The following is a 14,121-nucleotide window of genomic DNA, read 5'->3' on the forward strand; positions in this document are numbered from 1 at the left end:
GAGGTAAGTAGTAAATAGAACCTCCTACCGACATCACAAAGAATGCAATTCCCCTGTTTCCCCACGAAACCATCCAGAAACCGACCAGAACCCAACCCGAGCTCAGAAGGTCTATATAACCAACGATCTTCCCCCAGCCCCCCTAGGCAGTTCAAACAAGTGGAGAGGGTGCTGGAGTCTTCTTCTCTTCTCTGTTGATACCCGTTCATCTACCACAAGACACCCGTCCAAGACCTCACTCAATCTTGCTTTGAAATTTACTCTCCAAAATGAAACCAACAACCACCCTCCTCCTCACCGGTCTCCTCGCCCTAGCCACCGGCACCCTCGCCGATAAAACCTGTACCCCGAGTTTCGATTACTGCGCCAATAAGCTGTTGAGTTCGAAGGGTTAGTCTTTCCCCCCTTTCCCTTTCCTGGCCTTATCCTTGCGGTAGGAAGGGGTTCCTTGTCTACTGCTTCCTGTGATGGGGTTGCTTTTCGGCTGCGGCTCTGTTCGTGGGCGTGAACTACAAGAGGGAGATGGGAAAATGTGGATGGCTCAAGAAGCTAACGCTCTGGGGGGTGCAGGATTCACGGAGAATGACCTCAAGACGGCGCTGCAGGGGACGGGGCTGGAGAATGATGATCTAGCGGATATACTGTTCCATTGCAAGAATCCGGGGGATGTGGGGCATGCGCAGCTGTGTGCCGGGGGTTGTAAGGATCCGGCGACGGAGGGGAGTCATGGGTGTTCTGGTTGATTTGTCATTGGTGAGGGAGGGGATGGGGGTAAGGGTGTGGGTGTTGAGTGTATATGGTGAGCTTGTGATGGTGGTGGTGGTGTTGCAATGTGATATGGAGAATATATTGTTCTATTTGGGGAGTGTCACGCGGTGACACTGAAACTCTTGCTGCTCTTGCTGGTATAAGCTATACTTGTAGGGCAATGTGCCAAACAAGGTAGAGGATGTAGGGCTCCTGAGGTTGAAGAGAGGACCGCCGACTACGGTGCGAGTATACCAGGTTGCACCACCCTGACAGGAAAGTCACCAGCGATGTTCATCCTGGATGTGGGGGTATGCGCTAGGTATCCAACTTAGGTCTCAGATTTGACATTCGAGTAGGACCGATAGCACAGATGAACAACTACCCACCGTCTCCGCAGCGCAATCGTGTGAAATATCCACAAGGCTGTCCGGTTTTTCGCGAAGAGAAAGCTAAGACTGCGACCCAGGCATTGCATCCGGTATGATCCAGGACAATGCGACGACAACGAGATCTGTGGTTCTGTAGTAGCCTGAAGGGGGGCTCGGCTCACTTCTCGTGCCATTGGTTGAGATCAAGTGTGCTGCGCGATCCTGCTGATATCATGCAATGATTGCTGAAATATCCATGACCGGTAGTATCATCGCTTGTCATGCATGCAAAGTTGCCAGCATAGCTGAGTGGAATTGATGCATTTACAACTGCTTGTTCTCCGCCTCGGAAATCAGCGTCTCCATCTCCTGCTCGGTCCATCGGTGGAAAAGCTTCTTCGGATCGGAGAGAGACGCATCTCCCTTGACAGTCTGCACATGCAGAACTGGAACGTCAAAGTCGTAAACATCCTTCCACGGCTTGTTGGTGGGAAGAGCAATGTCCGTCTCGGTATACTCGAAGGGACGTCGCTTGTGCAATTGCGTCACGGTATGTTTGGCTGTGTCGCAGAGCCCGCAGCCAGCACGAGTGAAGAGAGTGACGCGCACAGCGTTGGAGAGACGAATGGCAGTAGGAAACATGATTGACGCAGAAGCTACCAAGAATCTAACAAACAAGGAAAGTTGAGGGAGGAAGTATACGGAGGAGAAGTGGGTGCGGACAACGGGCGGAAGTTGGGGATGAACAATGGAACCTTCGAGCTTCCCGGGCTAAGCCTATTCGGGCCAGCCCTCCTGCTGCGGTTCTGCGCGCTTCGATGCGACAAACTCGCATTTCTCCTCACGGTGAGGGAAAGCAGACTTATTTCTCCCATCTCGAAGCCAAGGCAGCTGGTTCTCTCTTAGTCTCCCCGTTCTATATTTTCATTCACAACCATGGCCTCCAAGTGTGTCCACAAGGGCTGCGGGAAGGAGTTCACCGACGCCGAAGAGCCCTGCGTTTACCATCCCGGCCCGCCAGTGTTCCACGAAGGTCAAAAAGGTATGATCTCCAGGGACCTTGTGGAAGATTTTTGAACTTCCTTGGTTTGAGGCGCTCATTATACTCCGGTCTCATACTTTGGAGACTCGATCTCGACCTCTCAGGCGCACCGCAGGACTAACCACTATGCAACAACCCAGGCTGGAAATGCTGCAAGCCCCGCGTTCTCACCTTCGATGAATTCCTCGCCATCCCCCCGTGCACCACGGGCAAACACTCCATCGTCGACGATACTCCCCAGCCTGCCCCGCAACCTGTCGTCGAAGAGGCTCCTTTAGCCCCGGCCTCGACGCCGGTGGCGGAGCCTCCCCGCCATGCCATCTCGCCCGCCATTGCCCCTCCTTCCAATGCGCCTACTCCCGTTCCCGAAGAGCCCGAGTCCGACGACCCCGATCTCGAGATCCCGGCCAACGCCACCTGCCGTCGGAAAGGCTGCAACAAGGGATATGATTCTGCCGTGGCGCGCGAGGACGAGAAATGCGTCTTCCACCCCGGCGCACCCATCTTCCACGAGGGCAGCAAGGGTTGGTCCTGCTGTAAGAAGCGCGTGCTCGAGTTCGACGAGTTCCTAAAGATCCAGGGCTGCACGGAGAAGACGAAGCATCTGTTTGTTGGAAAGGGCAAGCCCCCAGGCGAGGAGAAGGTAGACACTGTCAGGTAAGTGACCGCTACCTCGCTACTCCGGGACCGGAACAGTTGCGTGAGCGGAACCGCAGGGCTGACTTATCTTCGTCTCTACAGAAACGACTTCTACCAGACGCCATCCTCCGTCAATGTCTCTCTCTACCTGAAGAAGATCGACAAAGAGAACGCCAAGGTCCAGTTCACCGCCACATCCTTGGAGTTGGACCTGCCTACGACGGATAACAAGCGGTACAAGGATACCTATCAGCTGTTTGCGCCCATCGATCCCGAGAAGTCCCAGTTCCGTGTCATGGGGACGAAGCTGGAACTGACCCTGGTCAAGGCGGACGGCACCAGCTGGCCGGTGCTGCGCAGCGACGATAAATGGACTGGAGAGCGCATCCAGGTCGGCAAGGCTGGCAGGGCTTGAGCATGTTGGGGGGACGGCACGGATCATGAAAATATAATATACCATCACAGGCTACGAACCGATGAACCGACATATAATGGCATAAGAAAGCACACGTAGCATGGAAATGAAATGATTGCTTTGGGCAGACATGACAGATGCACATACCACCTGCATATGCCGGGGCTATGATGATGACAAGAGTATATGTTGGGCGAAGGCCAACACGGAAGTGTTAGGAGGACCCCAAAGGGATCATCAACTAGGCAAACCGCCTCTAGTGCCGAGAGTAGACTCTCTTGTTTCCAAGCATACATTGCAGACCCGCGACACTTGTCGAACGCCTTGCAACATGCAAGAAATTGGTTTACAGTTACAGATCCTCAAGCACCCAACATAAAAATGCTTGAAAGGAAATTGGAATGTCACGCCTCCTCCACAGCTTATGCGCATGGGGATCTATTCTTGCGAGCAGAAACCCTAGCTAAGCCATAGTTTGTAAGGGAAAAAGGAATGCGTTGTTGCTCTTCAAGGCCGGGAACGGAGGAGAGACCCATAGAGAAAAATCCCACACAAGGTAACCCTCAGCAAGCCGTACGGTGACGGAGCCCCGATAAGATTTACATAACATAAAGTAAGTAAACCGCTACTGATGATGAAGAAAAAAAGAAAGAAAAGTATCAAAGTCGCGGCGGGCAGCAGCGGGCTTATGTAGTCCCCGGCGGTGGAGCCACTAACTGGAGTCGGGACTAGTGGATTACCGAGAAGAGTTGAGGTTAGGGCTGGGGTAGATGACAGTCACGTGGCACATGTTTTTGAAAAGCCCACGTGATCTGCGGTGGGCGGCAGAATCACATGCTAAATCTGCTTTTTGTTGTTGAGAAGGCGAGACCCGAAGCGGTTTAGATCAGTTGCAGCCCTCAATGCGCACCCTGCTGCTGTACGTGTACTTCAATTTACACTTGTATCACTTCCTTCCTCTGTGATACTGGTGGTGATCTGAAGGGAAGGTCTGGATCACAGCTTGAGTTATACTCTGTTGCCTGTTGTCACTGTTTGAAGAACCCATTTGCCCCTCATCTTACTGCGTCATTGCACATGATCCAGGAGCAGTGGTTGGTCGCCTTTGGGCCTCAGGCTTGAAGCGTCGAGCGGAAAAAAAGGAGGGGCGTTCAGGGCCCGCCGCCAAAAACCAATCAGTGGCAAGCTGGGCACGAGACCAGCAACGCTCATCCACTTTCAACTTCCCCTTCTCCTTCTTTTCCTCTACCTTTACCGTTAATCCTTAAACTCAACCACCCCCTCGTGGCCACTCCCTCTTTGGTCTTGCTGCATCTTTCCTTCCACCCGCACTTGCTCGCTCCCAGAGTATCAATTGCCGGTCAATTCGTACTCCTGACCCTTGCGTGGGCCGGCGAGATCGTTCAACTTATCTACTCAGTATCAGGAGAAATCCCCCCCAAGACCCGCTCTCCCGGGCTTGGCTGATTGGTACGGAAGTTCCTATATGTATCCCGGTGTCCCTATTCTATTCTATAGCATGAACAATTGACAACACAACCCACGACCTCTACAATACTCTATCGGGCCTTGACTGACATGCGCTTTGAAGTTACATAGAATACTAATATTAGCAACCTTGCGGTCGTCCTGTCGCATACGCCCCTGACCACCTTCCTTTCACTTTCACCACCTCGTTTTCTTATCCCCCCTCGCTCCTTTTTCTTCTGAACTTTTCCTCAATCGCCATGACTCTGTGTCAGCAGAACGGGACGGCTCTGCGCTATATCCCCCTATCCTATAACCATGCCGACTCTCACGCATCCGCGTTGCGGCTCATCCTCACACTCAACCCTGATTGGGAGGGACCGGAAAACAAGATTGAATTCGTGCGGTTCACGGACGGCATCACCAATACTGTGTGTTTATCGCAACACCATGCTCTTTTCGCAGATGCGACGGGGCTTGAAATGATCCACATTGAGTGCCATGGACTAACGTGAGGGTCTAGCTTCTTAAAATCATCAACCGCAAACCCGGTTTGACCGAGGAGCAGATAGATCACGATGCAGTACTGATGAGAGCGTACGGTAACCACACAGAGATTCTTATAGACCGCGAAAGTATGCTACACCGGGGAAAGGGGACTACTCCAGAAGCGACCCCCCTTTCTCTTCCTCCCTTCTTGCCCATTGCGACACCTTTGCTGAGTAGAATCTCGAATCTATAGGAGAAACGAGCTCCCATGCTCTCCTCGCTAGTTATGGCCTAGCTCCTCCGCTTCTGGCACGCTTCAAGAATGGCCTTCTGTATCGTTTTCTCCGTGGTCGGCCGGCGACCCACGAGGATCTGGCGACGCCTCCAGTATGGCGCGGTGTTGCCAGACGACTGGCGCAGTGGCATGCCGTTCTGCCCGTCTGTGGGACTCCGGTGACTTCGAAGGAATCCGACGATGTACCCCTCACGCGACAAGTAGACGTCGACTCGGAAGACCACCAGCGACAGTCCCAGCAGGAAGGTAGCTTGTCCGTGGTGAAGACTAAGCAGCCCGGACCCAACATCTGGACCGTTACCCAGAAATGGATCCTTGCTCTGCCCACGGCAACGGAAGAGCAGCGCCAGCGGAGACTGAGTCTGCAGAAGGAGCTTGAACGGGTCGTGCGTGAGCTTGACGATGGCAAGGGACTTGGTGAAGGCGGCGTACGTAGAATCATGATCACGAATATCTGTTGTTCTATCTCTAATTGCTTCTTCCCACCAGCTGGTCTTCTCCCACTGCGATCTCCTCTGTGCCAACGTTATTGTCCTTCCCACGGAGCAACAAAAGCAAAACGGGCACGCTGTCACCACCGGAGATCAAGAACCCGCCACGGTCAACTTCATCGACTACGAATATGCTACCCCCTCTCCAGCTGCTTTCGACATCGCGAATCACTTCGCTGAATGGGGTGGCTATGACTGCGACTACAACATGATGCCGACGCGGTCCGTCCGACGCCAGTTCCTGACCGAGTATGTTAAGAGCTACAGCTACCACAAGGGGATCCCTGAGTCATTCCAGCCAGAAATCATCGACCGCCTCTACGAGGATGTCGATCGATTCCGCGGAATTCCCGGTTTATACTGGTATGTCTGGCCCAGAGTTGACAATTGTCGCATTCTTGCATGATCATCACTGACCGCTTATCACACGTCTACAGGGGAATCTGGTCTCTCATCCAAGCCCAAATATCCCAGATCGACTTTGACTACGCCTCCTACGCCGAGATCCGCCTCGGAGAATACTACGCCTGGCGTCGCGAGACGGACGGATCTCGGGTCCAGGCTCAGGAAGAGATGCCCCTCCGTGAGCGTCGCTGGGCCCAAGAGGCGTGACCGGAAGGTCGACTACTACCTTCTCAATCTCACCAGACAACAATTCGACCTTCACAAATTCTTGCGACCCCATTCTAATGCATTCGCCTTCTCTAATATAGAAACCAGCAGCTAGTATCCTAGCTACCATCTCTTTTTTACTGTACATACATCAAGCATTTTTGCCAAAAATCTTCGATTCACAAAGCGACGATTCATCTCTGCGCGTTTCCCAGAATCAAAACTCGACCGTTCTCGACGCACTCGACTTGTCAGGAGTGGGAGGAAAAAGCCCAGGGGATTTTATTCAACACTATCCTTCGGGTGGTTGGTGAGAGCGTCGGTGGGGGTCTTGGGTACGATACTTGATTCTGAAATAGAGGCTTCGTGCGCCCATATCTTTGTTTTCTCCTTTTTTTTTTTCTCGGGTTTCGTTGAATCGTGGTCTGGGTTTTTCTTGCTTCCTGAGTCACTGGTAGATAGGGGACTCGACCCGTTGCTGGGGCTTGGGATACTGACATGGGTATGGGATATGGTCATGGATTATGGATCAGATATGGACATGGATACGGATACGGATATGGATTTGGAAGGGGCCTTGCGGTTTGAAACTGAACTGCGTGTTGGACTGGGTTAGACGAAAGGAAAGGGGGAAAAGGACAAGACCAGATGGGATTTGGTCCCGTCCCAACTACGAAGGCTTGATAGTGCTTAACTTGCTTATTTCTACTTCTACCAATTAATGTTACAGCCGTTGCGTTCTTTCCATTAGAATTCTTGGCAAACGATATTAGGGTAGCACAATGAAGTACGCTGCAGATTTCCTAGGAAGAATAGCTTGATTGTTCCTTCGCCAGGTGTGCCACTGATATAGACATTTCTTATGATCTGATTTTCAAGCCTTAGTAACATAGTTCGAAAGTTATTTAATGCCAATATCGTATCTGAACCGCTCGACTTGTCCCACGACCATGTGATGATATCAACAGTCCCAAAAGCTTCACCTCCCACTTCTCTGAAAGATCTCACATGGTTCTTTACCACATGGAATACCACGAATTGGCCACGCCTGGTGGCGGGGACGCAGGGGAGGGATTGGATCTGACGCACTGTGCCTCGTCCACGTTTGACTGGAAACAGGACAAGGGGATGTCTGGAAGCCCGCGTCGACTCGATCTCCGCATTCTCTGTTGTCGGGAAGGCCTGCACGCACCCACGCGGCCTGCCTTATCCGGTCGGAGTTTGGAGTCTAGGAGGGCAAGCTTTGTGAGATGGATGAACGATCTCCATCTGTCTTGTTCTTTCTGATTCCACCCCTGAAACTTAACATGCGGGGATTCCAGGATTTGAGGCTTTTTGTTTGTTTTGGTTTTCTGTTAGAGAGAGGTTGGCTGCATGATGAGAATGAGATCGAGTGGATTAGAGGATAGAAGTCACTCTCGGATCTGGAATGGTGTTTCGGAAGGACGAGGGCCTATAGCTGAGGGCGTGCGCGCGGGCATACGGAAGTTGGATGCATGAGAGTGTGTGACCGGTGCCTGAGTGGGATAAGTCAATCAGTGTTCTCGGTGGTGAGGAATCCAAGAAGGACCACACCGTGGAAGGAGAACATACCTATTCGAGGATATCGAACTTGACTGCAATGCACGGTAGTTACTGGCGCGCCATTCGAAACTTGGGGATGAGTCTCGCCAGGCTGCACCGTATTTCCGCATATTCGGCAATTCCGTCTCGGTGCTAACCCATTCTTTTGATCTTCAGGCAATCGTTCCATAGCTCTATCCAATGCGGTTTTCTTCAAGAGAGTTTGTGAATGCTTCACGACTTCTTCTTCGATTGAATCGAGTAAACTATCTGGAGTGTCCAGGCCGTCTGCATTCTTCGTGGGTAGTGAAGACTTGACCCTTGCCAACTTACTTATTGTTCTTTGTATGCTGCAGTATGATATGCATTTCCAGATCCTGTACACTCGGCTCTTGAGTTTTCCTACCGTAGAATATAGTGCCATCTTTTCATTTAACGCATTCCATTTCTGTGTATCCAACAGACCGGACCACATCGCCACCTCTAGAGGAACAGGCGGCTTGAAGAACAACTGCTGCCAGAGTAAGTAGTACTCCATCCCAGGTCTGTTTTTTTTTTTTTTTTTTTAGTCTGGTCAGAGCCAGCTCCAGCCATGAGCTAGCAAGGTGATAGGCCACCACCATACCAAGTTGCTCTCTGTCTTGCCAAACCCTTTGGTCAGCGGTCCCTGGAGGACCAGTTCTTCGAGTAAAGACTGGATCTTAGTATTTAATGTCTTGGAGACTTGAAAACCGGCGTATCTGGCTTGGAGCATGTCCTTAAGGCGTGCGTATTTTGCATTAACAGTTGTATCTGTCAATCCTTCCTTTCCTTTGATATTGCTTTTGCAACTAGCATAGTTGACTATAAAGCTGTATACATCCTTGTCGGTCGGACGACTGCTGTATATCGTGCACTTGAAAGCCCCGATTTCGAATGTCGCTTACCAGAAACACCCTTTGGGGCTGGATGTGATTTGGTGATATCGAGTATTGGCGGTCGTTCCCTGCCATGTAATGCTGCTGATAACGGTGTACTTGTGGTTGCTATTATCGTAGCGGCTTGAGAGAGTTGTAGGCATTGGGTGAACCCAAGGCGATTGACTTCGATGTTGCTGTTGCTTCCAGCGCGCGAACTTGACCTGGTGAAACTCAATGGCACAATCTCCGCGTGCCTGCTCGGATTGTTCGTGGTGTCTGCTTATGCATGCCCGAGCCATTCCCTATGAACCCTGAAACGATCCGCTCTCACCACATAAGACATACCATCCCTGGTAGACAGGGTACCACCCTTTGTTGTGGCCCGTGAAAGGAAGGGTTTGGTCCCTCAGGGATCCTGGATTAAACCATGAGCCATCGACGGGAGCTTCTTGCTCCGAAGGACTGTTGATCCAAGTGCTTCATGCTTCAGCTGTACCGCATGAGCGGCTTGCTATCGTTCCAGCGAGCCAAATCCGAAAAATATGTCCGTCTGGGCGATTGACTCCCCTTCCACCATCTCGGAATCCCAAATAGCGCTTTTGCTTTCCATCGGATTGTTTATCTGCTTGGGGGTTGCGCATGTCTTGCAGCATATTCTTCAGTCTCCATATTGCCATGTCCATGTCCACAGTTCGAGATGTTTCAGTTGTAGAAGGAGTCAATCGTTTCCTTCATATCTGTGCGTTTCACCCAATACACAAATCGGGCTATGTGACTCCCATCCATAATTGAATCGTTAGGTGTGACGCAATCATTCTGCCCAGGCCATCATGGGTATAGAGACTGTATTCAGTCAGCTCTTTTATAGAGCATTAGGACGAGTAGACGCGGATGCGAAACCATACAGCCCCAATAGAAGACTGTGTGCTGCAGGGTGGCCCGCAACGCTAATACAATTGTAAGAGATTAACAAGAGGGGGAAAGAAGAGATATATTGACACGACTGCCTAGGTTTTCACATGAAGATGTCGGGCAATGTCCAGCCAGTGGCTCGTGAAGCAGGTCAGGGGCTGAGTCGTCTTGAGCAGGAAATAAGACTGATTCAGGAAGGACATCCAGCCTCCGTATCGGTCAGACCGACTTTCGACCACTTTGCCCCTTCACCAATACTTTGCCCAGCTGGTCTGTCCCCGCAGCAGCCATGAAGAAAAACCCCACAGGGCATAGATGCTTGGTTTCGTCTTCGAGGCACCCAGGCTCATGATTTTGCGTAGATGGGTTAGCTGGACTGCAACCACGCTGACCTTTTACACGCCACACTGTCGCGGAACGGATGAGAACCTTATCTTTTTCAAACGAGAAAAGGGGTTGGGATCATTTGGCCCTTGTCCAATGGGTCTTCATCCAGTCCATTATGATCCAGCTAGTCTTGATTAGACGCTCGAGCAGACCATTTCGATCCTAGGTAAGAGCAATATACACCCATTATCGGGGGTAGGTCGAGCATACCATCGTTTGAACCTCTACCTGGTAATCTTCCAGCAAATGTGGCCAACGTATTACTCCAGTACTGACTAGCCTTTGACTTCTGACTTAGAGTCTGTGCTCTCGAGGCGTCTAGTCTGTCTCAGCGGAAGGATACTGCCCCTGCTTAGTACAAAATAGCACGCTGAGCTCTTCAATGCTTAGCTCAAGCTCAGTGTTCAGAATTGGGACCCAATAGTATCTGGGTCTCAAATGTCTTAGCAAGGCTGCTACCAGGGCAGCGTAGTGCACCGGCCATAGTGAAGGCGGACTAGCAGAGTCATTAGTCAAACCCCAAGCTTCTCGCGCTGCACCAGCCGGAGGACCGGCAATGAATCCGCGGGCGACGTGGCTTAACATCTCCTGGCAGGGGTTAAAAACTATTGACTGCGATTTCTTGTCGCTGAGGAGCACCGAGAGTGAAACGACTAGAGCCCCGGTCCTCAAACCGTCTTGTGCGCTGTGCCTGCAGCTCGACACATGCTTCGCTCTTGCGGATATCACGATTGTCGTGGGAAGAATGGTGCCGGTCATGGCACGCCATCGAAGTGGGCATGCGGTATTGTTCTGATGCGTATCTTCTAAAGAAGAAATAGCTAGCGAAGGGGCGAGTGCTCGAAATCTTTATGCATCACGCCTGATGTTCATCAGGTCCTGGTCAATCTCTTTTACAACTTGTGCATCTGCAAGGCATTCCTGAAGAAACCGAATCTCATCTATCAGAGCCGCAAGGATCTGCTCCTGTTGCTACTATGGCTGCTGCTGCTTGGGGTGAGCTGGAGGTATCGTCAATCTATGCATATACAATGTTTCATGGTCGACTGCTGCATCAGTGATAGACTCGGAACAAAACGGCAAAATTGTCGATCTGGAGAGTAAGGAAGGTCTGAGGACTTTTTCGTCAGAGCCCTAACGACCAAGTTTCGCAATGAGTGTATTCAAACTATACAGAAGACCAAGGAGGGACCCTGCAACCCCTGATGAGCAATGCTGCTGTAGGTCTGTAGCCGGCTAGGACTGGCCATATCGCCGCCTCGTCTACAGCCATCAATGCAACTGTCAGGATTCTCGATGAGCACAGGGCGTACAGCCTCAAACAATGTGGCAACCATGAACATCCGCGAGGCGCAGGGTGTCTTCCCGAAGCTTTTTGACGGCGGACCAAAAGGTCTTCCTTGTCTGCTAGTCAAATTCTTCACCCGTTTGGTATTGGCAGGAAAGTTCCTTGAAAATCAGCTACCGTGACGACACCTCAGGCGTGCATCAGGTGAGCCTGCCATTTCCAGCACTCGGGTCTCGAGCCTTAGCCGGAGATTCTGCACATGATGGTCGACCACTTCCGCAATGAACTGGACTATGTTTGTGAAAGTGGCAAGCAGCCGGGATAATGTTTGCGCATCCACACCTCCCTCGGTTCTTTGACCTCAAATGGCCCCATTCGACTGTGTCAACGCGAAATGTCAAGGCCGGTGGGTCGATGGATACGTTTTGAGTTACCAGGCATGCGTCAATGGCAATGATTCTGTCCACTGCTGTCATTGCGTCTCATTCGAGTCACGCATCACCTCCACTAAGTTTTTCTTTCATTCCATAGGTACACTTCGATCGCCAAGGCTAGAGATGCTGGTTATGATGGGCCCAAGGTGTCTCGTATTGCGTAGCCAGCCAGCCTCCGGACAGTGGAATTTCTTTCTCTCACCAAAGGCTCATGGATTTAATGCTAGATTGGTTGGTTATTCGAAGGTCTGTGACCGGGCGGGTGCTCCTGAGCTTGGAAAGGTACATGGCGTAGCATGTCACTTTGTCAGACGAGCATTTTTTACTGAGCAACTCGTCTCAACCATCTAAAGCATTGAGTCATGTTTCGAATTCAAGGCAGACATCAGCGGGTCTCTGAGAATATCTCGACAAAGCAACATACTGTGTTCCACAATGATACCATTGCTAAGCAAGAATGCAGAATGCGTCTTTTATTACACTGCATGCTTCGAATTCTTTGAGCAAGTCGTTGGCATCTGGCTTCTCTCGATCAGTACGGTCAGTCTAACTTAGCCAGCATTGCTGTTTTGTATAGCCGGGGCGGAAGTTGGTTCATTTTGGTTCATTTTGTCGCGCTTTGCTCGCAATGGAACCTCAATAGTCGATTAATTCTCCCCTATTCTCGGAATACTCTGCACAAGTTCAAAGCTTTCCAGATCGACATCCAAAACAGGGAGACCCTTCAACATCGGGTTCAGAATCGGAGTCACACCCCATCCGATGTCGCGGACCCCACAGCTCCACTTATAGCCAGCACGCGATGTAGAAGCCATTGCATCTCTAGTAGAGTAGAAAAGGGAAGTGGGCGGTTTTCCGGATCATCCGTACTGGTGATTGAATTTGTCCTTGACAATCCGCATGCGCGAGGTCGGCAGGCTATACCCTTGTGCAGTCTCAGATAATCGAACGAGTTCTCATGAGTTCCACTGATTTGTGACATTGATTGTAATAACGTTTCATGTGCGCTGCAGCGTACTTTTATGCTCTCTCTGCATCTCGCGTCGTCTGGTTTGATAGACAGGCACAATACTACCTTAATCGGCCAACGCCCGACCCTTCTCGTCAGAATTGAATTGTTGAAGCTATCACAGCCTCAGCTTCTGCGCCCTTGGCATCATTGACTCTTTTCGCCATCGAGACTATAGCGGGTCGCAGGTCAAGGTTGCCGCAGCGTGGCCCGAAGGAAGTAGCGCATTGGTGTTAGATTACTCGCTCTGCGCTGCTATGACTCGGCAAGATCCCACCGTACCCACGAGAACTAGCTATTGTGCAAAACATGGTCAGTGGTAAAATCAGCTCTATCCAAGGCTAGACGTGAGACATTATATGACTTTCTTCCCGGCATATTCCTGCACTGCACGTATCACACTTGCATATGCATAAGCACCACCATCTGAGTAGGGCCGTGGCAGTACGACGGCCGTGAACCCGCCGCGCAATGCGTTGCAGAAAGAGGCGATCTTGTGTCATTGGGCAATATGAATCATCTTTGAGAAATAGGATCGATACATCTTGCTCCTCGTAGCTGCACAAATGGCCCAGATTCGCTTTCGGTCAGTGTGAAATTCTCTTACCGAGTCGTATCAGATCGAGACAATGATGGTTATGGGGTAGTCTCTCACACGGCAGCCCAGTGTTCAATTTCGTCGTCGCTGCCACATGATGCTCCATGCGATGCGCCTTTTCAGCGTCGGCGAACCTGGCGGCCAACGCGCACACAAAGTTGCCGAATGGCTTGCGAAGGTAGGGGTCCCAGACCTCCTCGAGGTCGGCGTCCCAAAAGGCGGCAGCCCAACGCAGGACCGCAGCGAAATCCTTGGCGTCCCCCAACATACCCGTCGCGGTCTTGTAGGGGAGAAGAAAATTTGAAGACGGTCGAACTGAATTGTCACCATAGATACCTGGAGGCATGGCAAGGAGTGACCTGGTCGGATGTCTTACTGACACAGCCCTATCCAGCCACACTCAATCTTGACTTGTCGATCACACGTTGGCCTGAACAACAAATTGTATCTGCGCCCATTAAGA

At 51.2% G+C, this 14,121-nt stretch overlaps 6 protein-coding genes across 6 annotated transcripts; 3 read left to right on the forward strand and 3 right to left on the reverse strand.

Annotated features, from left to right (window-relative positions):
- Positions 1 to 269: 269 nt before the first annotated feature.
- On the forward strand, positions 270 to 743 carry BO86DRAFT_414664 (uncharacterized protein; the record flags this gene model as incomplete). Its single annotated transcript, XM_025674857.1, has 2 exons — positions 270 to 390; positions 571 to 743. The coding sequence occupies 2 exons, from the start codon at positions 270 to 272 to the stop codon at positions 741 to 743; spliced, it is 294 nt and encodes a 97-aa protein (XP_025533461.1).
- Positions 744 to 1,442: 699 nt separating this feature from the next.
- Positions 1,443 to 1,760, reverse strand: BO86DRAFT_300353 (glutaredoxin family protein; the record flags this gene model as incomplete). The annotated part of the gene is made up of 1 exon (XM_025667453.1): positions 1,443 to 1,760. One exon carries the CDS (start codon positions 1,758 to 1,760, stop codon positions 1,443 to 1,445), a length of 318 nt encoding a protein of 105 aa, XP_025533462.1.
- Positions 1,761 to 1,968: 208 nt separating this feature from the next.
- BO86DRAFT_384657 (chord-domain-containing protein) lies at positions 1,969 to 3,379 on the forward strand. The gene is made up of 3 exons (XM_025670932.1): positions 1,969 to 2,160; positions 2,301 to 2,817; positions 2,902 to 3,379. Exons 1-3 carry the CDS (start codon positions 2,055 to 2,057, stop codon positions 3,212 to 3,214), a joined length of 936 nt encoding a protein of 311 aa, XP_025533463.1. The 5' UTR covers positions 1,969 to 2,054; the 3' UTR covers positions 3,215 to 3,379.
- Positions 3,380 to 4,578: 1,199 nt separating this feature from the next.
- On the forward strand, positions 4,579 to 6,694 carry BO86DRAFT_6256 (putative ethanolamine kinase). The gene is made up of 6 exons (XM_025677516.1): positions 4,579 to 4,684; positions 4,806 to 5,112; positions 5,205 to 5,316; positions 5,424 to 5,893; positions 5,955 to 6,319; positions 6,394 to 6,694. The coding sequence occupies exons 2-6, from the start codon at positions 4,942 to 4,944 to the stop codon at positions 6,566 to 6,568; spliced, it is 1,293 nt and encodes a 430-aa protein (XP_025533464.1). The 5' UTR covers positions 4,579 to 4,684; positions 4,806 to 4,941; the 3' UTR covers positions 6,569 to 6,694.
- Positions 6,695 to 7,910: 1,216 nt separating this feature from the next.
- On the reverse strand, positions 7,911 to 9,329 carry BO86DRAFT_424290 (uncharacterized protein; the record flags this gene model as incomplete). Its single annotated transcript, XM_025675447.1, has 6 exons — positions 7,911 to 8,085; positions 8,162 to 8,302; positions 8,465 to 8,533; positions 8,597 to 8,676; positions 8,757 to 8,952; positions 9,058 to 9,329. The coding sequence occupies 6 exons, from the start codon at positions 9,327 to 9,329 to the stop codon at positions 8,022 to 8,024; spliced, it is 822 nt and encodes a 273-aa protein (XP_025533465.1). The 3' UTR covers positions 7,911 to 8,021.
- A 3,582-nt stretch (positions 9,330 to 12,911) lies between these two features.
- BO86DRAFT_394364 (uncharacterized protein) lies at positions 12,912 to 14,004 on the reverse strand (the record flags this gene model as incomplete). Its single annotated transcript, XM_025673194.1, has 2 exons — positions 12,912 to 12,976; positions 13,716 to 14,004. 2 exons carry the CDS (start codon positions 14,002 to 14,004, stop codon positions 12,912 to 12,914), a joined length of 354 nt encoding a protein of 117 aa, XP_025533466.1.
- Positions 14,005 to 14,121: the final 117 nt, after the last annotated feature.

Source organism: Aspergillus japonicus (assembly GCF_003184785.1).
Source record: "Aspergillus japonicus CBS 114.51 unplaced genomic scaffold BO86scaffold_1, whole genome shotgun sequence".
NCBI lineage: Eukaryota > Fungi > Ascomycota > Eurotiomycetes > Eurotiales > Aspergillaceae > Aspergillus > Aspergillus japonicus.

Bases quoted from the DNA above. Each gene is read 5' to 3' on its own strand.
- BO86DRAFT_384657 (XM_025670932.1), top strand. From the start codon at position 2,055: ATGGCCTCCAAGTGTGTCCACAAGGGCTGCGGGAAGGAGTTCACCGAC. The intron at 2,161-2,300 runs GTATGATCTCCA...GCAACAACCCAG, and splicing joins GTTCCACGAAGGTCAAAAAG to GCTGGAAATGCTGCAAGCCC. The intron at 2,818-2,901 runs GTAAGTGACCGC...TCGTCTCTACAG, and splicing joins GAGAAGGTAGACACTGTCAG to AAACGACTTCTACCAGACGC.
- BO86DRAFT_6256 (XM_025677516.1), top strand. From the start codon at position 4,942: ATGACTCTGTGTCAGCAGAACGGGACGGCTCTGCGCTATATCCCCCTA. The intron at 5,113-5,204 runs GTGTGTTTATCG...GTGAGGGTCTAG, and splicing joins CGGACGGCATCACCAATACT to CTTCTTAAAATCATCAACCG. The intron at 5,317-5,423 runs GTATGCTACACC...TCGAATCTATAG, and splicing joins GATTCTTATAGACCGCGAAA to GAGAAACGAGCTCCCATGCT.